The sequence below is a fragment of the Bos taurus genome, chromosome 6 (genome assembly GCF_002263795.3).
Source record: "Bos taurus isolate L1 Dominette 01449 registration number 42190680 breed Hereford chromosome 6, ARS-UCD2.0, whole genome shotgun sequence".
Taxonomy (NCBI): domain Eukaryota; kingdom Metazoa; phylum Chordata; class Mammalia; order Artiodactyla; family Bovidae; genus Bos; species Bos taurus.
This window is the reverse complement of record NC_037333.1, coordinates 105,174,515-105,202,065: the sequence shown is the minus strand read 5'-3', so window position 1 is coordinate 105,202,065 and position 27,551 is coordinate 105,174,515. Positions and strand designations below refer to the sequence as shown.

At 45.8% G+C, this 27,551-nt stretch overlaps 1 protein-coding gene across 11 annotated transcripts in view; it reads left to right on the top strand.

The window, feature by feature from the left end:
* SLC2A9 (solute carrier family 2 member 9) overlaps nucleotides 1-27,551 on the top strand; it is a 280,693-nt gene that overhangs the window by 23,013 nt on the left and 230,129 nt on the right. For all 11 annotated transcript variants that reach the window (XR_009494947.1, XM_059887811.1, XM_015471765.3 and 8 more), the window contains 2 exons: nucleotides 10,570-10,730; nucleotides 21,839-21,963. Coding sequence is in view for 10 of the 11 variants with exons in the window: in XM_059887811.1 (XP_059743794.1) it covers nucleotides 10,570-10,730; nucleotides 21,839-21,963 (286 nt within the window). In the remaining variant the exon portion in view is untranslated. The remainder of the gene's footprint in view (nucleotides 1-10,569; nucleotides 10,731-21,838; nucleotides 21,964-27,551) is intronic.

Below are 27,551 nucleotides of genomic sequence, written 5' to 3'. Positions count from 1 at the left end.
AAAACACTGAGATTTATTGAGCACTAACTCTAGACATCATGCTAGGGACCACTCATCCCCACCCAATCCTTCCTGCAGGATTGTTATGGCTGCAAACCCGGGTTGTTCTACAAATAAGTTATTCTGTAATTGGTGCTCAAAACCATCACCCTGCACTTGAGTTGAATCAGGAGGTCCTTTGAGATCCCCTGCTGCCTCAAGACTGATTTTCAGCAGCCATAAGCAATTTGAAGAGTAATGAAAGAACTCACCCTTTTCACTACAGCCAAACAGAGGGCATACAGAGAGGACTAGGAAATGTTATCTGAGTGAAGGTCTGCGTAAATGCACTGTCCTCCTGCAAACACAGCTGTGTGTGTGTGTGTGTGTGTGTGTGTGTGTGTGTGTTAGTCACTCATTCGTGTTGGACTCCTTGCAACCCCATGGACTGTAGCCTGCCAGCTCTTCTGTCCATGGGATTTCCCAGGCAAGAATACTGGAGTGGGTAGCCATTCCCTTCTTCAGGGGATCTTCCTGACCCAGGGATCAAACCTGGGTCTCCTGCACTGCAGGCAGATTCTTTACCATCTGAGCCACCAGGAAAGTCCTAAACATAGCTATGCGATCCCTCAGAAGAATGTTCCAGCAGCAGACAGACTCCAGATCAATTTTTTTTTTTAATAAGAAGGATATTTGGAAGCACATATTCTTCTCTCAGCTCCTGCCTTGGGCCACGTAGAAAACGAAACTTTCTTTCTTTGTGTTCTATATAATTCGACCCAAGGGTTGGGCCACCTTCCTCATTACAAAGGTAGTTGAGGGAGGAACCCAGAAAACTCTGGAAGCCTTCCTCTCCGATGATCCCTTGCAATTATTGCGTCCTCTATCATCACTCTCAGTGTTCGTTCTGAAAGCCGGCTGAGTGGGCGAAATATTCTCAGATGTCTAGAAGTACAGAGGTCTCTCCCTCACTCCTCGGTTACTCAGACTCCTCCAGGAGAATCTCACAGTGGGAAGAAAAGAAGACACCCCAGAGCTGCAAACTGAATATTAAGTCAAGAGGGAGCTGGCCGCTTTCCTAAGGACCTAGGAGGTGGGTTGGGGTCCTCAAGGCCACCCTAGTCTTCATCATTTGCTAGAAGGGCCCATAAGACTCACCACGAGGCTTATTCATGATTGACTGATTACAGCAAAAGGATGCAGAGCGAAATTGACTGAGGACTTAGGTGCCTGGGGTGAAGTGCAGAGGAGACCAGGGTCGTCTCCTGTGGAGGTGGGCCGGATGCCCTTAATTTCCCCAGCAGCAAGCTATGACACCTCTGTGAGCAGTCTTCCTTCAGGGAAGCTCATCAGAGACTCAGGATTCAGGGCGTTTATCAGGGGTCAGTCACAGAGTCACCTCCTTGAGACACGTACACAATTCCTGACTCCCGGAAAAGAAGCACAGACCACACTGTTGGCACACTCTAAGTCCCAGGAGCCCTTCTTCTCACTCCTGGGAATGGTGTGTTCCCTCCCCAAATCCAAGTTCCCCAAGGCCAGCCCAGGACTCACCTAGCAAGCAAGCCTTTCAGAGGCTAGAAGTCTCAGGCCAGACATGTTCACTTTTTCTGCACAGGTGGCAGAAAATATCCACCTGCCAATGCAGGAGACACAGGAGACCAGAGTTCAACCCCTGGGTTGGGAAGATCTCCCCCTGGAGAAGGAAGTGGCAACCCACTCCGGTATTCTTGCCTGGAAAAATCCCATTGACAGAGGAGCCTGGTGGGCTATAGTCCATGGGGTCACAAAGAATTCCGCACAGATTAGCAGCTGAACACACCCTGTCTTTGGAGAAGGAGATGGCAGCCCACTCCAGTATTCTTGCCTGGAGAATCCCAGGGATGGAGGAGCCTGGTGGGCTGCTGTCCATGGGGTGGCACAGAGTCAGACACGACTGAAGTGATTTAGCAGCAGCAGCAGCAGCGCCCTGTCTTGGTTCTGCTATTTAGGGGACACTAGGTGGCGCCGCTGAGCTGACATAATTTTGTCTTGTGTGGGCTTCCCTTCCAAGAGCCTGGTCTGTACAGACTTCTGTAATGTTTTCCTCCCGGTGCTGGCGTGTTCAGTAGTGTGGGGCTGTCTCTGCAAATCCCTAAGGAGTTAACTAGCATGAATTGCTCTGTGATGCAACGGTGTGTGTACTCTGGCCCATCCACCCATCTATGTATGAGCATTGTTACAGCCCTCCTGAGAAAAATTTGACATGGATTAATGACAACCTCTATGAATCAGGCAGGAACATTAATATCGTAAAACAGGCTACAAGGTAATTTGCCTCCCATTGTCTGGCAATTTCCTGTCGTCCTTTGGAGCTCTTCTATGGCAGTCCCTGCGGCTGGGCATTGCACGGTTCAGTTAGTCGCCAAAGCTTGGCCCCTGTGTTGCTGGCTGGGGAGATAGTGGTAAATTATTCATGGCTTCGTAGACCTGAGAAGTAAACAAGTCTAGAACCCTTCTTTCACAAGGCAGAAACAATGATGTCAAAACCCCCCATCCCTACCAGTCACCCCAGCTTCTGTTTGTGTGTTTGTTTTTTTTTTTTTTGGAATTCTTGTGGATCCAGCACTGTCCTTTATGTTCATCTTCACATTAAATCCTCATGGTAACTCTTTAGGGAGGAAAATGATTTCATAGATGAGGGGCCAAAGGCACAGAGAGGTTGAGCGACTTGCTCAAGATCACCCAGCAGAAAAGTGGCCAAGCTGAGAGCTGGATGAAATGGATTCCAGGGCCTTTAACCACTGAGAACCCGGCCCTCAGAGGACTGAACAATACAAGTGAGTCCAAACCCATGACTTCTCAGCTCTTTGTTGAGTCTCTGTTCCTTTAACCCTGTGACCTCTATTTATTTCTTTGCAGTTTGGGCTCTAGTTAGTGCTGGTCATGATATAAATATTCCTTGGTGAGTTTATAAACTGTTTCTATTAGACTCATCATCTCTTAACAGTTCAGGAGCCTCCTGACTGGTCCAGCCGTCTCCAGGATAAACTTTCTGAGTCCCACACCACGCCTACAATGAATGTTCTGCAACACAAGTGAGGATCTCAGTTCCAAGTTCAAATCCTTCAACTGCTCTTCAACACCCACAGGATGAAGTGTGGACCCCTTGGGCTGGCAGTCAACTTCTGACCACGTCTGCATAGTTCTCCAACCTGTCCCCAGCTGCCGGGCCACCTTCACACTCCACTGACTCATTTACAATGTCTCTATATCATCACCTAGGCCATCAGCTTCTCCACCTTTGAGAACTGCCATCTACAGTCATCTAACCCCAGCCCCTACTCTTCGTTCTTCGTGTCCCTGATCTGAAGGACCTGGCTGAGTGGCTGTAGCCCTTTTCAGCTTCCTGATACCGCAGGTCTTTCCACTCCATGTTGTATGTGCTTGCTTATTTGGCTCTTATGTTCACAATAGATCTTGAGCCCCTCAAAGGCAGGGACTGCAGAACTTGTCTCTAGAAGATAGGGTGGGAACCTGGGTCCCTAATAGGAGGAAGTAGAAAAGCGAAAAAGCATTAGTCGCTCAGATGCGTCCGACTCTTTGGGACCCCATGCACCTTAGCCCACAAGGCTCTTCTGTCCACAGTGCTCTCCAGGCAGGAACACTGGAGTGGGTTGCCATTTCCTTCTCCAGGGGATCTTCCCAACCCAGGGATCTCCTGCATTGGCAGGCAGGTTCTTTACTGTCTGAGCCATCAGGGAAGAATGTCCTAATAAAAGACACAAGAATGGGTTTGTCGGAAGTAGGTCCAATGGAAAAGTAAAAGGTGGACTCAGTGAATAAGATGGCCTGAAATGAGCCTAGAGATTAGCTAATATGGCAATCTTAAAACTATATTTTCTTGCAGATTACTTCTTTCAAATAGAGTCTTACGAGTTCCCCAAAACATAAAAGGAAATCTCTAGTCAAAGGCCCATATTGCCACACCTAGCCACCCTTCATGATTTTGCCTAAATTTTCCTTTTCTTTCTTTCTTCATACTGTTCATGGGATTCTCAAGGCAAGAATGCTGAAGTGGTTTTCCATTCCCTTTTCCAGTGGACCACATTTTATCACAACAAAATTATTAAGAAGAGGTGGCAAGAATACACAGAAAACCTATACAAAAATGATCTTCATGACCGAGATAACTATGATGGTGTGATCACTCACCTAGAGCCAGACATCCTGGAATGCGAAGTCAAGTGGGTCTTAGGAAGCATCACTATGAACAAAGCTAGTGGAGGTGATGGAATTCCAGTTGAGCTATTTCAAATCCTAAAAGATGATGCTGTGAAAGTGCTGCACTCAATATGCCAGCAAATTTGGAAAACTCAGCAGTAGCCACAGGACTGGAAAAGGTCAATTTTCATTCCAATCCCAAAGAAAGGCAATGCCAAAGAATGCTCAAACTACCACACAATTACACTCATCTCACAGGCTAGCAAAGTAATGATCAAAATTCTCCAAGCCTGGCTTCAACATTACATGAACCGTAAACTTCCAGATGTTCAAGCTGGATTTAGAAAAGCTAGAGAAACTGAAGATCAAATTGCCAACATCCACTGGATCATTGAAAAAGCACAGGAGTTCCAGAAAAACATCTACTTCCACTTTATTGACTATGCCAAAGCCCTTGACTGTGTGGATCACAACAAACTATTTTAATAAAAATTTTAAGAAAATTCTGAAAGAGATGGGAATACCAGACCATCTGACCTGCCTCCTGAGAAATCTGTGTGCAGGTCAAGAAGCAACAGTTAGAACTGGACATGGAGCAACAGACTGGTTCCAAATCGGGAAAGGAGTACATCAAGGCTGTATATTGTAACCCTGCTTATTTATGTGCAGAGTACATCATGTGAAATTCTGGGCTGGATGAAGCACAAGCTGGAATCAAGATTGCCAGGAGAAATATTAATAACCTCAGATATGCAGATGACACCACCTTTATGGCAGAAAATGAAGAACCAAAGAACCTCTTGAGGAAAGTGAAAGAGGAGAGTGAAAAAGCTGGCTTACAACTCAACATTCAGAAAACTAAGATCATAGCATGCGGTCCCATTACATCATGGCAAATAGATGGGGAAACAATGGAAACAGTGACAGACTTTATTTTCTTGGGCTCCAAAATCACTGCAGATGGTGACTGCAGCCATAAAATTAAAAGATTCTTGCTTCTTGGAAGAAAAGCTATGATCAACCTAGACAGCACAGACATTAAAAAAGCACAGACATTACTTTGCCAACAGAAGTCCTATAGTTTTTCAAAGCTATAGTTTTTCCAGTAGTCATGTATGGATGTGAGAGTTGGACTATAAAGAAAGCTGAGCACCAAAGAATTGATGCTTTTGAACTGTGGTGTTGGAGAAGACTCTTGAGAGTCCCATGGACTACAAGGAGATCCAATCAGTCCATCCTAAAGGAGATCAGTCCTGGGTGTTCATTGGAAGGACTGATGCTGAGGCTGAAACTCCAGTACTTTGGCCACCTCATGTGAAGAGCTGACTCATTGGAAAAGACTCTGATGCTGGGAGGGATTGGGGGCAGGAGGAGAAGGGGACGATAGAGGATGAGATGGCTGGTGGCATCACCGACTTGATGGACGTGAGTTTGAGAAAGCTCTGGGAGTTGGTGATGGACAGGGAAGCCTGGCGTGCTGCAGTCCATGGGGTCACAAAGAGTCAGACAGGACTGAGTGACTGAACTGAACTGAACATTCTCTTTCTCAAAGCCTCATATCATGGTCATTGTCATGGCCTGGGCCTGTCGGGTTGATTGTGCTCAGGTAAATCAGTTGCCGTAACACACAACCCCTAAATCTTGGTGGCTGAACACAATGAGAGTTAATTTCCCAGCCCTGTTGCCACCCAAGCAGGTGAGCAGGGGTGCTCTGCTCCCTGCAGACACCCTGGGGCCCAGGCTCATTCTACTGAGGGGCTCCTTCATCCCTGAGAGGTTCAGAGGCCTCTGCAGGGGGTCCTCTGTGACTGTCCAGCCTGCAGGAAAAGGAAGTGAGTGAGAAGGTCCAGGAACTCTTAACATCTCTTTACACATCTTTGGTGACAAATGGTCCTATGAACCCCTACCCCCACCACACCGCCCCCGCCACCCAGATTCAAGGGACTGAGGCATGTGACGTGGCAGTGTAGGCAGGAATAGGAAGAGGGTAGATGCTGTGAGCTCGGGCAGGCTCTGCAGTCCCAGTGGATTCAGAGCAGCTTTCAGAAGCATCGCTTCACTCCAAAGCTTTTGGCTCTGATGAAATATCACAGAATGGCCCCAGGTGAGCCAAGGAGGAGGTATACAGACTAAAACACACTTAGCAGTCAGCCAGTGTTGATGCCACATCCTCACCTCCCCCCAGTTCAGTCTTTCCACATGGACCTGGGGGTATTGATGTGATCATCTTTGTGTTTTCCAGACTAAGAATAGGGATAGAGTCGTGGTTAAGAGGTGGGCTCTGGCGTCCTGCTGCCTAGATTTGAGTCCTGACCATAATGGGACCTTGGGAAAGGCCCATGGCTGTACCTCAAGTTCATCTGCCCAGGAGAAAAGTCAGAACACAGGACCTGTCTCAGAGGGTTGCCGAGGGGATGGGTTCATGTGTTTCCAGTTTTTAGACTAGTGCATGGCATGTGGAGAATGTGATTTTTATTGTTTTTAATATTTATTATATTTAATAAAATGTGATATTTACTATTTTTATTATTAATGTAATAAATGTGATATTTACTATTTTTATTATTGTATGATGCCCGGCCCATAGCAGAAACTCAGTTTAAAACACACACACTCATCTCAGCACCTGCTCTGTACTGGGCACTACCAGTCCGTGCCAACATATTCCATGAATCTTCAGCCCAATGAATGAGTCATGCAGGGAATTAGCTCAACAAGCCTCATCACCTGGCTTCTGCTCTCACATGTGCTTTGGGGCTACCTTTCATCTTGGTTTTGGCTGAATTCACACCCAAAGACAAGTGTTTAATTGCTAAAGGCGTCGCTTTGAAACCAACTTTCAGGGACTGTCAGAGATGTGTTTCCACAGAGGGCAACTCTGCCAGGCTTCTCCAGCCCTCTGCAGATGCATCCATTCTCCAGTTTCCCCAAATTGAAATAAGAAGCGTCTGCAGAGACTCCCAAAGCAGCGCCTAGCAGTGAGAGATGTGAAAGCCGCCTCTTCCCTGACCAGGCTCCTGAGTGCTTGGAAAGGAAAAGAGAACATTTCCTCCCAAACAGCATCCTTTTAGTTTCTGTGTGTAAACTCAGGACGCTGGTCATTGCTGCAGGCGTGGGAAGACAAGGCTATTGAGAGCAGTCATCAGCAAGACTCTTCCCAGCGCAGCTGCTGGAATCTGTGCAGGACTTCGGTAGGGACCAAGTCACATCCAAGAATGACCTTCAACGCTGGAAGTTCTCCTGATTATCGTGCCAGAGGCCTGGGAAGTCCTGGGCACTCACTTCAGCTTCTCTGGAGGCTCTGGACTCTGTTGGTAGTCCTGGGAGCATCTTGTGAAAGTGAAAGAAAGGGAAGTCACTCAGTCGTGTCCAGCTCTTTGTGATCCCATGGACTATACAGTCCATGGAATCTCTAGGCAAGAATACTGAAGTGGGTAGCCTTTCCCTTCTCCAGGGGATCTTCCCAACCCAGGGACCGAACCCAGGTCCCCCACATTGCAGGCAGATTCTTTATCAGTTGAACCACAAGGAAAGCCCAAGAATACTGGAGTGGGTAGCCTATCCCTTCTCTAGCAGATCTTCCCTACCCAAGAATTGAACAGGAGTCTCCTGCATTGCAGGAAGATTCTTTACCAACTGAGGTATGAGGGAAGCCCAACTGCCTTCCTGTGGCCACTCCATCCCTCTGGATTAGTGCTAACCATGCTGTTTCTCGCTCTATACTTGGCTTCCTGAGGGGTGTCCTCCTTACACTCTTTGGGGCCCTGACATGGCAACTTAACAAGGACCCAATCAGGACTGATCTTTAAACCTGTAAATATCCTGGGCTTCCCTGGTGGCTCAGTGGTAAAGAATCCACCTGCCAATGCAGGAGACATGGGTTCAATCCCTAGTCCAGGAAGATCCCACATGCCACCGAGCAACTAAGCCCGCAAGCCACAACTATTGAGCCTGTGCTCTAGAGCCTGGGAGCCGCAACTACTGAGCCCATGTGTCACATCTACAGGAGCCCATGTGCCCAGGCTGCCCAACAACAGAAGCCATGGCAATGAGAAACTCAGGCACCGCAACTCGAGAGTAGCCCCCGTTCACCAGAACTAGAGAAAAGCCCATGCAGCAATGAAGACCCAGCACAGCCAAAAATAAACAATAATAAAGATGTCTCATATTTAACAAAAATGGTGTGATGATGGTTTTAAAATAAATAAATACATGTCCTGTTGGATTTAGCTGCTTCACTCTCATACCTTCATCATGCATGCAGTCACTGGTGGGTGGTTGTATGCAGGCTCTGAAGCCAGGCAGACTTGGCAAAAATCATTCTCCACCACTTACTAGCCATGTGGATAAATACCTTACTCTTGGCTCCCTCCTCTGTAAACGGGGGTGTCAACCGCCAGGGTTCTCGTGAGTATGAAATGGAATTACTTATGTGTTTTGGTAGAGTTTCAAGAGTTAGACACAACAGCAAGTTTGTCTGATTGAAGCTAAAAAAGAAGGCGTTGAAAAAAGTAGTGAGCAGCTCCCAAGATGGCTGGGAGGGCTGGCAAGCCAGGCTCAGAATCTCTGCAGGGAGAAGATATATGTTCTTTTTCAGATTCTTTTCCATTATAGGTTATTACAAGATACTGAAAATAGTTCCCTGTGCTCTACAGCAGGTTCTTGTTGTTTATCTGTTTTATGTATGGTGGTATGTATGTGTTAATTCCAAACTCCTAATTTATCTCTCCCCACCTCCAATATCCTCTTTGGTAAGTAAGAGGAATTTTCTAGAAATGGATTTGCTGGGTTCTAGGTTAGGATCTTCAACTTGACTAGGTAAAGCTAAACTGTTTTCCAAGGTGACTGTACAAATTAAATTCCCACCGTCAGTGTACCAGAGTACACGCAGCTAGTCACTACTGAACCCTTACCAGACCTGTTCATCTTTAATCTCCCTGGGGATTGGGTGATCTCCATACAGGTACTGGGTGCTGCTTCAAGTTCTTGGGTGATTTCATGACAGCCCGAGACAATCAGTGTTATCACTCCCATCTTGCAGATGAAGAAACCCAGGTTTAGCTGGTTTAAATCATTAGCAAATCATCATGCTGGGATTCAAGCCCAGGTCTGTGTAACCAGACCGTATGCTTTTTCTGCCATTCTATAACACTGGCTGTTATTGGAGAGGTCTCTGGGCCTTTATGGGGTACCTATGGGGAACTATGAGCTTCTTGGAGATGGAACTCTCATGGGGAGCACAGTTCATGACCTCAGTCTTTAGTGTATGTCAGAATCACTCAGTCCCATCCCAAACCCACTGAATCAGAATCGACAGCAGTGTTGTGTGTTGGGGTGGGGCAGGGTCTAGTGAGCATGAAGTGGGCATCTTATTGTGGTTTATTTAAATAATTTTTAAAGTTTATTTTTGGCTGTGCTGAGTCTTCATTACCCAGCAGGCTTTTCTTTGGGTTGCGGTGAGCTAGAGCAACTCTTCATTGTGATGGGCTGGCATCTCACTGCAGTGGCTTCTCTTATTGCCCAGCACAAACTCTAGGGCACACAGGCTGTGGCATGTGGGCTCTACAGGCTCAATAGTTGTGGTGTGTAGGCTTAGTTGCTCCATGGCATGTGGCATCCTCCTGCACCAGGGATCGAACTGTGTCTCTTGAATTGGCAGGTGGATTCTTTACCACTGAGCCACCAGAGAAGCCCTCATTGTGAGTTTAATTTACATTTCTGTGTTAATAAACATGTGGAACATTATGTCATTAGCTTCCTGGTCAGCTGAATTTGTTTTGGAGTCTGTTCAAATCTTTGACTCATTTCTACTTGTGTTGTCTTATTGATTTGTTAGAACTCTTTATATATTGTGACTACAAATCCTTTGTATCTATATGGGTTGCAAATATGTTAGCTCAGTTGATGGTTTGTCTTTCCAATTTTCATGATGCCTTCTGAAGAGCAGAACACTCTTAAGTCTGATGAAATCCAAATGAGCATTTTGTTTTTCTTTTCTGGTTTTTTTCTGTGTGTGTCTTGAATCTTTACCCACCCCAAGGTGGCAAATATTTTCCCTTATTTAGGTATGAACATTTTAAACACATTTTCAAGGTGATTCTGTTGTGTGGTTCTCCTTGGTTCAGTCAGATGTGAATTTGATTCCCAGGTTTGCCACTCAGCTGAACAAGTCAGTTTGTCTCTCTGAGCCTCTGTTTCCCTACCTGCCAAAGGATTTGAAAATAAGGTCTGTCCACAAGGTTTGTTAGAAGGATTCAGTGAAACAGCTCAAACAGAGCTTAGCGAAATGCCTGGTATGAAACCAGTGTTCCATAAAAGTCATTTTGTTTATACACAATGGGCTTCGAGCAGCTGGGAGGAATAACATGGTTTGTTGTTTGTTTTCAGTACATCAAGGCCTTTTACAACGAGTCGTGGGAGAGAAGGCACGGACATCCCATAGACTCGGACACTCTGACCCTGCTCTGGTCTGTGACCGTGTCCATATTCGCCATCGGTGGACTCGTGGGGACGTTCCTGGTGAAGGTGATCGGAAAATTTCTTGGGAGGTTAGTGGGGGCCCCTCTGTATTGGCCATACTATGTCTGTATTAGAGTCAGGATTGCAGGAGGCAACAGAATTCCACTCAGTCCAGCTGGAGAGATTATAATGCCAGAAGGACACAAAGCAGAAATAGGATAAGGAAAAGCCAAGGAAAATTGAATCCCTGGGTGAGGGGTTGACAGGCTGGCGCTGAGGCTGTGGAGGCATCAGGCTTTGTCAGGACCCTACTGTCCAAACAAGGAGGAGCTGGGAAGAAATATTCTGGCTGTTCTTTCTGCTGGCCCTCCAGCCTGCATAGGCGCCTCTCATTGGTCAAACCCAAGCAGAAGCCTGAAAACCCAGGTGTCTCATTGGTGCAGCTCAGGAGGACCAGCTTCAGGGCTCAGAGAGGTGAGGGGAGAGTGGAAAGGGACCTAGGTGTGGGAGCAATTGGACAAGAGTCAGCACAGTGTCTTAGAGACTGTTCCACAGAGATATCTACAGAGCTTTTTTTTTTTTTAAAATCAGTTGCTTAAACAGTCTTCCATTGTATGACTGGATGATAATTTCCTTACTGGCTCCTGACTGAGAGACATTTGGGCCACGTCAAACTCTTCCCAATACAAAGGCAGCTGCTGTGAATATCAATTTCATGTTGAAATTCCCCAACATCAACCTCTCCAATCAGATCCACTCTACCCCTGTGTTTCAGTCTTTTATTTTCTACATGAAGCCTTCTTTCGTGTAAGATTGCGTTATCCATAAATTCCCCCAAACATTTGCTCTGTGTCCTTGCTCATAGCAACTTCCTGGGGGATGCTGAGGTGTTTAGTGGAGAGAGTCGAGTCTTTAGAGCATTCACATGTGAACTTGAATCATGAGTCTTCTACTTCCTGGCTGTGTTGACATTTGACCCTCAGGTCTCTCATCTGTGGAATAGAGACAAGAGTCCTACCCTGCTGTAAGGGCTAGAGAAAATTAAGGGGAGAATGGCCCATTAGCTCACTGAAGAGAAGCTATTATTATCTACCATATTATTTTCTCATCATCACCTTGACATAGTAGGGGGTCACCCAAACATAGTAAAGTGAAAGAAAGAAAGTGAAGTCACTCAGTTGTGTCTGACTCTCTGTGACCCCATGGACTGTAGCCCACCAGGCTCCTCCGTCCATGGAATTTTCCAGACAAGAGTACTGGAGTGGATTGTCATTTCCTTCTCCAGGGGATCTTCCTGACCCAGGGATCGAACCTAGGTCTCCCGAATTGCGGGCAGACGCTTTGCCGTCTGAGCCACCAGGGAAGCACCAAAAGAGCCAGATGGAATTCTCCAGGCCAGAATCCCTGAGTGGGTGGCCTTTCCTTCTCTAGGGGATCTTCCCAACCCAGGGATTGAACCTGTCACTCAGGACTCCCCGAGTCACTTTTTAAATGGCGGGAACACATATCAGACTGGCTTATGCCTTAGAGGGAATTGGTTGGCTCATGTGGCTGAAATATAATTCAGCTGAATCCAATAGCTCCTATGATGTCATAAGAAAATGCATCTGTGTTCTCTCCTCTCAGCTCTTGCTTGCTATGTTGGCTTCATGAACAGGTGGCCTCTGCCCACGGAGGGGCAAAGTGGCCTAAGCCCCTTAGACAGATATGGTTCCTACTGAACATCCCCACCACAAACTTCTTCCCACAGTCCTCATACAGGCCCCAGGCATGAATCTCACTTCCCTGAGAGAGCTTGCAAACTGTCAAGACTCTTCAAAAGGAGCCAATTCTACCCCATTAGAGACATTTGACAATGTGCAGAGATACTGCAGGTTGCAAAGCTGAGGGCTGTGACTGGTACCTCCTAGAGGCCAAAGTCTCAAACAGAAGGAGTCAGCAAACACAAAGCATGGAGCTTCTCCAGTACACGTGGTTTACGCATCATCAGTTGGTTTTAAGGACATAGTCCACTTGGTATTAAACGTGCATGAACTGGGAAGTGACAGTTAAAAGTCATAACAAACCTTTACTCTAGCTCCACCCACTGCCCACCACATATCTGTCAGAAACAATGCTGGCCTCTGAGCTTACATAGGACTTCGTGTTTCCCTCTGTTATATCACTTGGCATTTGGGGTTACAAAGATTTAGTTTCATTTCTGTCTCCCCTGAAAGGCGAGCTCCTCAGTGTAAGATCCGTGTCTGTATAGGAGCCCCAGCATGTGGCACAGGAGCTCCAACACAGTAGGCAAGCCATAAACTTTTGTTGGGTTTATGAAAGGATGGAGGGAAAGTGCTCAATGCTTGAACTTTTTCTACCGTAACTCCCCCAAATGCCCATCCTTCTGTTGCTTGCATGCTTTTTATTTGCCCATACATTTATTTTGCAAATATTTATGGAGAGCTTGCTATGTGCCAAGCACTCGGTGGTGCACAAAACTGACAAAGTCCCTGGGGTAACAGCTCTCCAGGCAGAGGGAACAGGAAGTGCAAAGGTCCGGGGGAAGAACGGGCTTGGTTCCTTTGAAGATAAGACAGGAGGTCATTATGGCTGGAGCTGAGTCCAGGAGTAGAAAATGAAGCAGGAGGGGTCACTGGGTTCAGAAGCGGAAGACACTGTGGGGAAGGGTTGGGACTCCAGCTTTGACTCAGAGTAAGATGGGATATTACTGGAGTATTTGTGATCTGACTCACATTTTGAAAGGCTTGCTCTTATCAGTGGATTCAGGGAGGCTGGTTAGGAACATCCTGCCACAAGCCAGGTGAAGTGATTCGTTTTGCACCAGGTTTGTCATGAGACACAGTGAGAAACAGTGAGAATTGTTTGCATTCTGGAAATAGTTTGGGAATAGAGAAAACAAGCCCTGCTCATGGACTATGTGGGACTAAGAGAGAAATAAAAATAATGCTAACATTTTTGTCTTGAAGAATCGCAAGGAGCAAGGACTGCATTGCTTTTTTTAAATTAATTTTATATTGGAGCATAGCTGATCAACAATGTTGTGTTAATCTCAGGTGTACAGCAAAGTGATTCAGTTACACACGTATCTATTCTTTTTCAAGTTCTTTTCCTATTTAGGGTATTACAGAATATTGAGCAGTTGCTTTTTGAGGTAGGAAAACCCTTGATAAAAACGAGATTTGGCGGGGGAAAGGAAGAATGGAAACTCAGTTCTAGGTATACTACGTGTGAATTGTCTGTTAGCCCTTCCAGTGGAGATGTCAAGTGCACAATGAGATTTGTGAGTCTAGCACTCGGAAGTGCCCAGAACTCAGATGTAAATCTAGATGTCCTCAGTACAAAGGTGGCACTTGAAGCCAGGAGATAAGGTTACATAGGAGGTACATAAGATCATGGCATCCAGTCCCATCACTTCACAGCAAATAGATGGGGAAGAAAATGGAAACTGTGCCAGACTTCGTTTTCTTGGGCTTCAAAATCACTGTGGATGGTGACTGCAGTCATGAAATTAAAAGACACTTGCTCCTTGGAAGAAAAACTATGACAAACCTAGACAGTATATTAAAAAGCAGAGACATCACTTTGCCGACAAAGGTCTCTCTAGTCAAAGCTAGACAGTAGTCATGTATGGATGTGAGAGCTGGACCGTAAAGAAGGCTGAGCACCGAAAAATGGATGCTTTTGAACTGTGGTGTTGGAGAAGACTCTTAAGAGTCCCTTGGACAGCAAGGAGATCAAACCAGTCAATCCTAAAGGAAATCAACACTGAATATTCTTTGGAAGGACTGATGCTGAAGCTGAAACTCCAGTACTTTGGCCACCTGATGAGAAGAGCTGACTCATTGGAAAAGACCCTGACATTGGGAAAGATTGAGGGCAAGAGGAGAAGCAGGTGGCAGAGGATGAGATGATTAGATAGCATCATGGACTCAATGGACATGAGTTTGAGCCAACTCCAGGAGACAGTGAAGGACAGGGAAGCATGATGTGTTGCAGTCCATGGGGTCACAAAGAGTGGGACCCAAAGAGTTGTGACCCACTCGCAAAGAGTGGGACACAAATGAGCCACTGAAGAACAACAACAAGGTAGAGACCAAAGGAATAGGTTCAAGAGCTGAGCCTGGAGCCCTCCAATATTCAGAGGGTTGGGAAGATGTTAAGGATCACCCAACAAGGCAGGAGCAGTCTTACCATTGAATGAGATCTACAACGTGAGGGAGAGGAGATGGTGACCAACCAGGTCCAACACGGCCAAGGAATGAAGACCAGCCTGAGCCCTGGCTGGTGAATTGAGCAGCACAGAGGTGGCTGGTTGTCTTGGCAAGAGCCATGTCAAGGGTACAAAGGAGTAGACAATCATGGGAGTGGGTTTAAGAGAGAAAGAAACAAGAAGAAATGGAGACAATGAGTGCAGACCGCTTTTTAAAATTTATTTATTTTTTTATTGAAGGATCTTTTTGAGGAGTTTTACCATATAAAGGGGAGCAGAGACAATGGTGTGGTGGATGGAGGAAGAGGTAGAATCAGGAGGATTTTTTGTGTTTTGTTTTGAGATGGGAGCTGCAGCAGCACATTAATGAGATGTTCCAGCAAGGAGGGGAAAATGATAGTCAGGAGCAAGGGGTGAAAGTTGCTGAAGCTATAACCTTGAGCAGGTCCTAGAGCGGGTGGGGAACTAGTAGGTCATTGGAGGGATTGGTTTCAGGTAAGAGTGGAGACTGTTCATCCGTAGAAACAGGAAGGAAGGCAGAGCTTATGGGCACAGATGCTGGTAGGTTAAATCACATGGAAGGAACATGTGGACCGTCTCTTCAGATTGATTCTGCTTTCTTGGTAGATTATAAAGCAAGGTCACCAGCTGAGGAACAGGACAAGGGGATTAAAAGAGAGAGAAGATGCTTGAAATAGTCCCCCAGGAGACCAGGAGACTAATCAAAACAGGAAAATCTAGAATGGTTGGTAGGGGCTTAAAGACTACTTGAGTTGGTTGGTCATGAATTTCAAGTGAGACCAGGCAACATAATTCAATGTATTTTTTTTTCCAGCCAAGATGAACTTTGTATACATGTGCAAGATAGACTGAGATCTAACTAGGATTGGAGTTATCTCAGAAACACAGAATGAAGGAGAAGAGTGAGTGGATCAAGGAGTGGAGGGTATATGAATGTTTAAAATGATGGACTCTGGAATTCAAGCTGGATAAGCAGGAAGAGATGGACATGGTAGAAGCTAGATCCCATCTTGGCTTATAGGCTGGTCAGCTAAAGAATTGCTGGAAGGGTAAGTGGTAGGAGCCAGGATCTCCACAATTTCCCCCATTTCACTAGGGCTTAATGAAAAGTACTTTCCAAATCCAAACTGAAATCATACTCCCTGTATCTCCTGATCATAGTCCTGTGTATCAAGGTGAAATAGTGGAAGGCAGCTCTCACACTTTCCCTGAACCCTCTCTTATCTGGGCTGAATGTCCCCAGTCCCTTTGACCATTTCTCAAGGACATGGCCTCCAAACTCCTCTTTACCCCTTTCTGTCAAGAGCTGATGATTTGGGCTGCTCTGGGAAGATTCTACATCACTGGAGAAGCTCAAAGTACGGAACCAGTTGTACGCAGTTGGGGGTCCCAGAGGGCACTGGGGTTCTGCTCTCAGAAACAGCATGGTGCTGGTCCCTCTTGTTCTGTTGCATGTTCATCCCTGTGAAAAATATGGTAACAACAATAATTAAAATCCCCATCTCTGAACCCTAGTGAGTCAGCGTTGTGAATTATCTGCAAATAAGGTTTCTCTCCTCGCTGGGACATTGTCATGCTGGGGGTTATTTTGGGAAGGAGTTCATTAATATGATAAACTCGCTTAGAGGGTGTGCAGCCCAATTTGTAAATGTTTCAAGTCAGACTTGAATGTGATTTTAACATCCCCTGCGTAGCACAAAATGCACCATTCTATCCAATGCAAGAGCTCAGACCCAAGCCCTGGGAGGCATCCATGGCTCCTCTCCCTCTCTCCACTTCTATCCAACTCATCCATATTTTAGGTTCTGAATACCAGTTTCCAATGTCTGTGGCCAGGGTGGGGGTATTCCCTACATCATCAAGACATTCTCCATACACCAGCTGTCTGTTCTATAATTCAACTCCGTTCTGACACTATCTACCCAGGGATGGTATCAGATTACAATATCGAGGGCTCAGTCCCACCAAACTGCCCCTCTCCCAGTTCAGACACCAGTCCCAGGCCCAGGTTGTCACCTGAGCTTCTGACCATCTGGCTTTGGACTGGAGGGTCCAAAGACCCCCTGCCTTGGCTTTCAAGTTAAGGGTTTAGTCTCGCAAGACTTCCCCTCCGCTCTTCCAACTCCAGATGCTAACAGCGGGTCATGGTTGTCAACTATGCTTCTAACTCAGGCTCCAGCCCCTCTCCTCTCTCTGTAGGTCGGGATGGGATTGAAAGTTTCAATCTTCTAATCACATGGTTGACTCCACCAACAACCATCCCCTCATCCTTATTTCCTTTCCAAAATCACCGGCTATAAATCAGAGCTTCCGAGGATGCCCGTCTTAGGGTTTTATTAATTGCTAGAGCAGCTCACAGAACCTACAGGAACATTTTCCTTAGTAGATCCCTGATTTATTATGGAAGGCTATAACTGGGACCAGCCAATGGAAAAGACACCTGGGACAAAGGATGGGGAATGGGTGGAGCTTCCGTGCTCTCTGAATGCACCACTCTTCCCAAATCTATTCACGGTCATCAACCTGGAAGCTGCCCAAACCTTGTCCTTTTGGGGTTTATGGAAGCTTCATTACATAGGCATAGTTGTTTAAGTCATTGGCCATGGATGTTTGAATTCAATCTCCAGCCCCTCTCCTCTCTCTGGAGGTCAGGATGGGATTGTAAGTTACAACATTCTAGTCACATGATTGGCTCCACTGGCAGCCAACCCACCCTATCCTTAGTTCTTTTCCAAAAGTCACCTCACTGACATCAGCTCACTTGTGGGCTTGTTATGAATAACACAACATTGATTTCATTGTTCTGGCTCTGAATCGATTTTAGGAAATGAGGTCTAGTGACGAAATATTATAACAAAAGATGCCCCCATGGTTCTTATCACTTGGGAAATTCCAAGGGTATTGAGCACTGTGAGCTGGAAACCAGGATGAAGACTGCATATTTTTGTTACTATAAATCACAATATCACTATCAACAAATTCCATCAATTCTGTCTTCAAAACACACCAAGATCCAGCCATGGCTCACTCCCTCCACCATCCTGATCCAAATCCTTGTGAGCACTTGCCTGATCTATGCAATATTCCCTGTTGGCCTCCCTGACCCCACACTTAGCCCTGCATCCCATGGTCAAAATAGAAGATGGAATGGTCTTATTAAAATCAGGCCATGCCTCTCCTCTCCTTTGAAACTTCAAAGGCTACGCTTCTTACTCAAATAGAAACCCAAGTTGTCATGGTGGCCTGCGGATCCCTTACAAGCTCCCCTTACAAGCTCCAGTCCCCTCCCCTTTCACCTTCTACTACTTGCTCTCTGGGTCTCCTCTGCTTCCAGCCACACTGGCCTCACTCATGTTGCTGCAACAGTCTACATCTGGCTCTTCTCTGCCATGATTGCTGTTCCCCAGGGTCCATACAGCTCGTCTTCTCGCTCTTCAAATCACCCACTTTCTTCAGTCTGTGCTCAGGTGTTAGCTTCTTGGCAAGGCCCTCTCTGGCCACTCTGTGTAAAATTGCACCCCCTCCCCCGCTCTCATGTTCTCTACAACATTTCTCACCAGCTGATATGCTCCACATGTTTTAATTTTACTTGTTTATTAAGAGAAGCATAAAAGCAGGGACTTGGCCACATTCATGGCTGTGTGCCAAAACAGAATGATGCTCAGCACCCAGTCCAGCTTCAAACATGTGCTGAGTGAATACATGTCAGCTGAATGAAAAAAAAACTGTTGAAAGAATGAGTGAATGAGAGTATAAGTGGTAGCCACTATTGCAAACAGCTTAGTATTCTGGATTCTGGAATGCCAAATATCCCACTGAATAGCTTGTGACCTTGAAGAAAGAAAGAAAGTGAAAGTTGCTCAGTCATGTCCAACTCTGCGAATCCATGGACTATACAGTCCATGGAATTCTCCAGGCCAGAATACTAGAGTGGGTTGCTGTTCCCTTCTCCAGAGGATCTTCCCAACCCAGCAATCAAACCCAGGTCTCCCACATTGCAGGCAGATTTTTTACCAGCTGAGCTACCAGGGAAGCCCAAGAATACTGGAGTGGGTAGCATTTCCCTTCTCCAGAGGATCTTCCCCACCCAGGAATCAAACAGGGGTCTCCTGCATTGTAGGTGGATTCTTTACCAACTGAGCTATCAGGGAAGCCCTGTGTGACCTTGGCCAAATCTTAGTTTCTAGATCTGTTTCTTCATGTGGGAAATACAGTAGCAAATCACCTAACTTACAGGGTCTTCAATGAATGTAAAGGACTTAGTGCCTGGCACATCATAAGGACTCTCTGAATGTTAGCTATCATCATGGTTTGTTTGTTTATTTTACTTTATAGAGTCTCTGAATACGTTCCAGGTGACATCCTAGGCACTTTGCATAAATCTTTCTCACAGAATCCTTACAAGATAGATGTTATTATATTCATTTTACAGGGGAGTAAATCAAGTCAAGACTGAGAGAGTAAGAAATCTTTCCAAAGTTGTTCAATTAGTATGAGCTGTCCAAGCAGGAACATTACTGGAGGTGGGTTCAGGAGAACAGCAGCTCTGCAGCCCACAGATGTGGGAGCTAAAGTGAGATTCATGGCAGATCAGAGCTGTGCCATGTAGGGCAAGCGGGGTCCACGTGACCTGACTCCTAGATTCATTCCTTCATTTATGCAGCAAATATATATGGGTCACCTGCCTGTGTCAGGAACTGGTGTACTTGCTGGGGATCCAGTGACAAGACAAAGTCTCTGCCCCCTAGTGCTTACATTCTAGTACAGGAAGATGGACAGCTAGCATAAAACAAGTAACAGGAGGATAATTTCCTGTAATACTGGGGCTGTGGAGAGGCTAGAACAGGGTGAGAGGATGGGCTGTGCAACTGGGGAAAGCAGTCATATCAAAGGGTGTCAGGAGATTGCATTTGAGTTGAGGCTTTAGTGAGATGCTTCCGTCATAGCTCAGTTGGCAAAGAATCCACCTGCAATGCGGGAGACCTGGGTTCGATTCCTGAGATGGGAAGATCCCCTGGAGAAGGGAAAGGCTACCCACTCCAGTATTCTGGCCTGGAGAATTCCATGGACTATACAGTCCATGGGGTTGCAAAGAGTCGGACCAGACTGAGCAACCTTCACTTTCACTTTCTTTTAATGAGATGGAATGACCCCATTGGATCAGAGACCACTTCTGAAGATTTTAGCCCCCTGAGGGGGCTCCCTTCCAAGCCCCTAAGGTATCAGCAGCACAGGATAGCACACCCACTTCAGAGGTCCCCCTTTTGACATCTCCACGCCCTGCTACTTGCTTAACCAATTCCCAATGTTAAATTGGTTAACTAATTTAACCAATTAAATTGGTTAAACTAACTACAGTGATTTTCATTTTCCTATCTGACCTCTGACTCATGGATTTTTTTTTAATTTTCCACTTTAATTTTTTAGTTACATACGATTAGCTATTTCCGTCTCCCCAGGTGGCACTAGTGGTAAAGAACCTGCCTACCAATGTAAGAGACATAAATGATGCGGGTTTGATCCCTGGATTGGGAAGATCCCCTGGAGAAGGGCATGGCAACATACTCCAGTATTGTTGCTTCGAGAATCCCATGGACAGAGGAGTCTGGTGGGCTACAATAGGGTCGCAAAGAGTTGGACATGACTGAAGCGACTGAGCATGTACACATGCGTTAGCTATTTCATATTATTAAAGATTGGCTTTATCAGCAAAATATTCAACATGTATTAACAAGTTTGAAGAAGTCACATATCTGTATAATTTTAGCTATGGTGCTATTGCCTAGAGGGATAGTGAAGATGCCAGAAAAAACACAAAGGTTGCAAAAAATTAAATCTACTTAACACTTTAAAAACATACATCTGCAAAGTAACAGGTTATGAATAAAAACAATGTAAGTCTAGTTAAAAGGTAAGGTCTACCTTGTCCTATTTATTGAAATATATTTTTTTATTTAAAACATTTTTTTTATTATTATTTTTTTTACTTTATAGTATTGTATTGGTTTTGCCATACATCAACATGCATCTGCCACAGGTGTACACCTGTTCCCCATCCTGAACCCCTCCCACCTCCGTCCCCATACCATCCCTCTGGGTCATCCCAGTGCACCAGCCCCAAGCTTCCTGTATCCTGCATCGAACCTGGACTGGCGATTCATTTCTTATATGACATTATACATGTTTTAATGCCATTCTCCCAAATCATCCCCCCCTCCCACTCCCACAGAGTCCAAAAGACTGTTTTATACATCTGCGTCTCTTTTGCTGTCTCGCATACAGGGTTGTTGTTACCATCTTTCTAAATTCCATATATATGCATTAGTATACTGTATTGGTGTTTTTCTTTCTGACTTACTTCACTCTGTATAATAGGCTCCAGTTTCATCCACCTCATTAGAACTGATTCAAATGTATTCTTTTTAATGGCTGAGTAATACTCCATTGTGTATATGTACCACAGCTTTCTTATCCATTCATCTGCTGATGGACATCTAGGTTGCTTCCATGTCCTGGCTATTATAAACAGTGCTGCGATGAACATTGGGGTACATGTGTCTCTTTCAATTCTGGTTTCCTTGGTGTGTATGGCCAGCAGTGGGATTGCTGGGTCGTATGGCAGTTCTATTTCCAGTTTTTTAAGGAATCTCCACACTGTTCTCCATAGTGGCTGTACTAGTTTGACTTATGGATTATAAGACACATTTTTGACTTTGTAATATTAAATAAAGGTCTTAGAACCAATGGACTAAAACACTACACCAGGGAAATCCACAGAGGGTCAGGCTGGTGATGCTTTCAGAGGTGATGTAATCAACCCCAGTGATGAGCCCAGAGGAAGGAAATGCTTTGCTCATGGTCACACGGCCAAAAGTGGTGGTGGGTCCATTGAGGAGTCTGGACCTTGCTCCTGGAATGGACAGGCCAATGGCAACCTCATCAGACCTTTTCTTTTTCTTCCAGGAAAAACACTTTGCTGGTCAACAATGGGTTTGGGATTTTTGCTGCGTTGCTGATGGCCTGTTCTCTCCCAGCTGGAGCCTTGGAAATGCTCATCGTGGGACGTTTCATCATGGGTGTGGATGGAGGTGAGATTGCATAGTGTCAGAGGAGGAGGCAGTAACACATTCCTTGGTGGGGTGGTGTGTGTGTATCAAAATGTGATGGGTATTTTCTGGTTGTCACATGACTGGGTCCCTGCTGATACTGAATTGGCAGAAACCGAGGATGCAAGAGGGCTTCCCAGGTGGTGCTAGTGATAAAGAACCCAGCTGCCAATGCAGGAGATGCAGGAGACCTGGGTTCGATCCCTGGGTCAGGAAGATTCCCTGGAGGAGAACATGCCAACCCACTCCAGTATTCTTGCCTGGAGAAGCCCACGGGCAGAGGAGCCTGGCGGGCTGCAGTCCATATGGTCGCAAAGAGTTGGACACGACTAAAGCAACTTAGCACACACGCATGCATGAGGATGCAAGAATCCAGCATGGAATGGGGCAGCCCCATGGGATGGACCACCTACCCACGATGCTCCTCTAATAGAGAAGTGTTGACTGGAATGATCCCAAACCGATACCAAAGACAGGGATGGTTTTCTGCACATCGTATGTTCTGTTTGTCATCTTCACCATAAAATCCACATCCCAAGAGGTCTGTGGGTTTTTATGTCAGGGAGTTTTTATGAGGGTTGTTTCCTGTCTGGGCCTCTGACTCATTCATTCTTTCTTTTATGCCCCAAGCGTTTTCAGAGCACATGCTGTGCCTGGTGTTCTACGCTGCGGACACAGTGGTGAACAGGAAACCCCAGTCCCTACCCCCAGAGCTTACATTCTGGTGGGGGGAAAGATATGTAACTAGATATATAAGGCAGATAGTGACAAGCCCTAGGAAGAAAATGAAGCAGAGCAGGAAGATAGCAAAGGCTATTTTAAATAGGATTCAGGGAAGGCTGCTCAGAGAAGGAAATAAATGAGCAGAGACCGGATAAACCAAGGGGAAGGGACAAATGAATATTGGGAGAACTGTGTTCCTGGCGGAGGAGAGGGCAGTGGCTCTGAAGCAGAAATGTGCTTGGCAAGTTCAAGGGAGAGGCAGGAGGCCAGTGTGGTGGAGCTTGGTTAGTCAGGAGGAGTGCAGATAGATGGATATAGGGTTGGCCAAAAAGTTTGTTTGGATTTTCCATACCACCTTATGGGAAAATCCAGATGAACTTTTTGGCCAACCCAATAGATAGAAAGGTAGACAGATAAATAAACAGGGATTCCCTAGGGGCTCAGACTGTAAACAATCTGCCTGCAATACAGGAGACCCGAGTTTGATCCCTGGGTCGAGAAGATCCCGTGGAGAAGGGAATGGTGACCCACTCCTGTATTCTTGCCTGGAAAATCCCATGGACAGAGGAACTTGGTGGGCTACAGTCCATGGAGTCACAAAAAAGTCAGACACAACTGAGGGACTGATACTTTCACTTTTCACAGATTGGTGAACTGCCAGATGCAGCTGGAACCCAGTATGAACTCGTTAAGGGCTAATTCCCTTCCTCATCCTCCTCTTATAAGCTGAGGGCAGCAGGCGTTATGAGTGACGTGAATGATAAAGCAGGAAAGTGAGGAGCCTGGTAGGAGGTCAGGGAGGAAGAGACTTCACTTACCTTCATTGCTCTGCTGGCGGGAAATAATTCAGGACTGTACAATAATCCAAAGTCTCAGTCTTCTGTCTTGGCATTCAAGTAGAAGGGAGAAACCCATAGAAAGAATGTTAACTGGAGAGAATCCTGGCTAGTGTTCATGCAGAATTTTCTAACTGACTAATAGGTTCATGGACACCTTCACCTTTGATGTGCTGCTACTAACGCTGAGAGGCTGTTATTTTTTTTCCAACAGCCCTGGTTTATTCACCATGATGGACCAAATGCTGGGCATAAAACAAGCTTCAATAACTTTGAAAAGATTGAAATCGTATATAACTCCATTCTCTGCTGCTGCTGCTCTTAAGTCGCTTCAGTCGTGTCCAACTCTGTGAGACCCCAGAGACAACAGCCCACCAGGCTCCCCCGTCCCTGGGATTCTCCAGGCAAGAACACTGGAGTGAGTTGCCATTCTCTGACCACAATGCAATTAAATAAGAAATCACAAACAATATTTAGGAAACTCCCCCTCTAAATTTGGAAAATAATAAAAGCACACCTCTAAATATGACATGAGTCAAAGAGGAAGTTATGAGGGAAACTTAAAATACTTTTAATGGAATGATCATGAAAATACAGCATATCACACTTTGTTGGATGCAGTTAGAGGAGAAGGTAAGGATATTAATGCTTATATTAGAAAAGAACAGGATTTGGTAAACTAACATCCCTTGTGATGAATTTGGATGGTAGACTGTTTTTTTAATGATAAGCTTATTTATTTATTTATTTTGGGTTGTGCTGGGTCTTTGTTGCTGCATGCAGGCTCTCTCTAGTTTTGGAGAGCAGGGACTGCTCTGTTGCGGTGCAGGGCTTCAATAATTTCAGTAGTTTTGGCGCACAGGCTTTAGATTTTCTCCACATGTGAAATCTTCCCAGACCAGGGATCAAACCCACATCCCCTGCGTTGGTAGGCTGATTCTTATCCACTGTACCACCAGGGAAGTCCCTGTAGACTGTACTTAATGGCCTGTGAGCCAGAGGGTATTATGCTAAATGAAGTAAGTCAGACAGAGAAAGACAAATACTGTATGTGTTCACTTATTGGAATCTAACAAACAGAAGAAATGAACAAATGTACCTGTGCATGCAAGCTAAGTCACTTCAGTCGTATCCAACTGAACAAACATAACAAAACAGAAATAGATTCACAGATACAGAGAAAAATGGATGGCTGCCAGAGGGGAGGAGGCGGGGGAACTGGGCAAAATGGGTGAGGCAGATTAAGAGGTACAAAATTCCAGTTATAAAATAAAAAGTCACGGGATGGACTGTACATCATAGAGGGTACAGTCAGCGCTATTATAACAACTTTGTATGATGACAGATCGTAAACTGACTTAGCTGTGATCATTTTGTAATGTATAAACATGTTGAATCACTATCATGTTTGTGCACCTGAGACTAATACAATATTGTAAGTCAACTGTAGTTAATGAAAGGCTATTTTGTTGTAATTTTGCACGTGAGGACCCTGAGGCTCAGAGGTGTGAGACAGCAAAGTGATCAAGGGTGAAGGCTGTGAATTAAGATGGCCTGGATTCTGAATTAACGAGGTTAATTTCATCACCTTGTCTGTATCAGTTAGGTTTTTCTGCAATAAAAGAAAAAAAAAAAAGCAGAACCATAATGGTTTAAGGCAATAGGCATTTTGCTGAACCTACAGTTTGAGGGTCCTTGGGGCTGCTCTGATCTGGCGGCCCTGCTGGGCTCTCCCCCATGGCTGAGGTTGGCTGCGGGCTGGTCCATGGCTGGATGATCTTGGATGTCCTCATGCACTTGTTTGGTGGATGGCAGGTGGGCTGGTCCTGGGATCCCAAGGGCTGGCTCGTCTCTGCTCCATGTGGTCTCTCATCCCTAAATAGTGTGGCGAAGCCTCTTCCAGGGAGATTTTTGGGATTCCAGTGGGCAGCAAGAGGGGCAAGTCCTGTCTTTGAGCACTTGTCAAGTCTGCTTGGACACGCTTGCTAGAGTCCCACTGGCTGAGGTGAGTGCTATGGCCAGGTGCAGAGTCAGGGTGAGAAACGTCCAACCACCCAAGGATGTGGACACAGGGAGCATGGATGGCAGCAGTCTGCTTTCCTGTCTTAGCCTCTTTGTCTCATATGCGAAAGGACAAAGTACCCCTAAACTTTCCTTGCTAGGGAATGTAAAATTTAATGGTGTGCCGTGCGAGCACAGTGAGTACATTCCAGGCCCTGTTACCTCCTCACACCAGTAATAGTATCATTGCCATTATTGTTGCTGTTATCATTTTTATTCTGTTAACAAGATAGTCATGTACGGATGTGAGAGTTGGACCATAGAGAAGGCTGAGTGCTGAAGAATTGAGGCTTTTGAACTGTGGTGCTGGAGAAGACTCTTGAGAGTCCCTTGGACTACAAGAAGATCCAACCAGTCCATCCTAAAGGAGATCAGTCAGTCCTGGGTGTTCATTCATTGGAAGGACTGATGTTGAAGCTGAAACTCCAGTACTTTGGCCACCTGATAGGAAGAGCCAACTCATTGGAAAAGACCCTGAGGCTGGGAAAGATTGAAGGCAGAAGAAGGGGGTGACAGAGGATGGGATGCTTGGATGGCATCACCGACTCAACGGACATGAGTTACAGCAAATTCTAGGGGGCAGTGAAGGATAGCAAAGCCTGGCAAGTTGCAGTCCATGGGGTCGCAGAGTCAGACAGGACTGAATGAATGAACAATAAGATGCAGATTCAAGATTTGGACAGATGGTCTGGTTTTGAAGTCTCTGCCTGCTCAGGAGGAAGGGTGGTGAGATGGGAGCATCTGAAAGTCCTTTCCTGATGGAGTCCTCTGAAGCCTGTCTTCCTGGAAGTTTTGTATTTTATCCACTTAGCCTCTTTCCTGCTACTTCGCCTGTCTAGCTAGTCTGGGGGAGCTGACACTTACTCATTACACATAACTGGATGGTCTCTGAATTTCCTTAATTAAAAATAAGATGGATTTGAAGAGAGATGCCATTTTTTATAAACCCACATATTCAAGACAAACATCTTTTGGACTTCTTGTCCTGTAAACTTTTCCAAAAGCAGTATAAAAATGTAAAATCAAGAAGTGGATGGGGGGAGACACACTCTTTCTGACTCCTGGAACATGGCCTGTTGCTGCTGAGCCAAGATGTAGAAGCTGCATGTCATTTATTCTCACCAGACCCTCTCAAAGCAGAGACTGGAATATGAGGGCACTTAAGGTGAGGCAGTGGGTCAGAAAGAAACGAAAATTGCTGGTCATGAGATGAGTTGCTGTCTTGCTCAAAATAAATAATTTAAAGCCAAATGAGAAGCCCAGAGGATTTTCAGGAGGTTGTGCTGCTCTAACTGGGTTCTCAGAGGCAATATTTGGAACCATCGCAGAAAATGTCGGACACCTGCCTAAAGTGTCCTATTTCCAGAAGGCTTGGAGCAAAAATAAACACACTATTTTGACACTGCAACAAACACAGTGCAGCATGGATTGGAGGCTGAATCCATGCAGATTGTAAAGTCGAGATCAGGGTGCAAACGTGTTTGTAGAAGATTGTGGTGGACAGGCTCCTTCCACCGCCTTCCCAGGGCTGCCCATGCTCCCAGAGGTGCAAGCCCACATCTGCTACATTAAGAACTTTCCAGGGGACTTTCGTGGTGGTCCAGTGGCTAAGGCTCCAAACTTGCAATGCAGGGAGCCCGGGTTCAATCCCTGGTCGGGGAACTAGATCCACAAGTCGCAACTAAGAGTTTGCACGCCACAGCTAAAGATCCTGTGTGCTTGCCTCTAGGATCTGGCACAGCAGACAAGTTTTTTTTCTTTTTAAATCTAAGTGGACCTGTGTGGTTCAAGCCCGTGTTGTTCAAGGGTCCACTGTAAATACTGAACAAGATAACTTTCAAAAAGTACTAGGTGCCACAAGGAACATAAGACTGGACATAAGAGTGATGGGGAGGGGTTGATTTCCAGAGGGAAGGCCTTGTGAGGAGCTGTGGCAATCTCCTGTGGCTG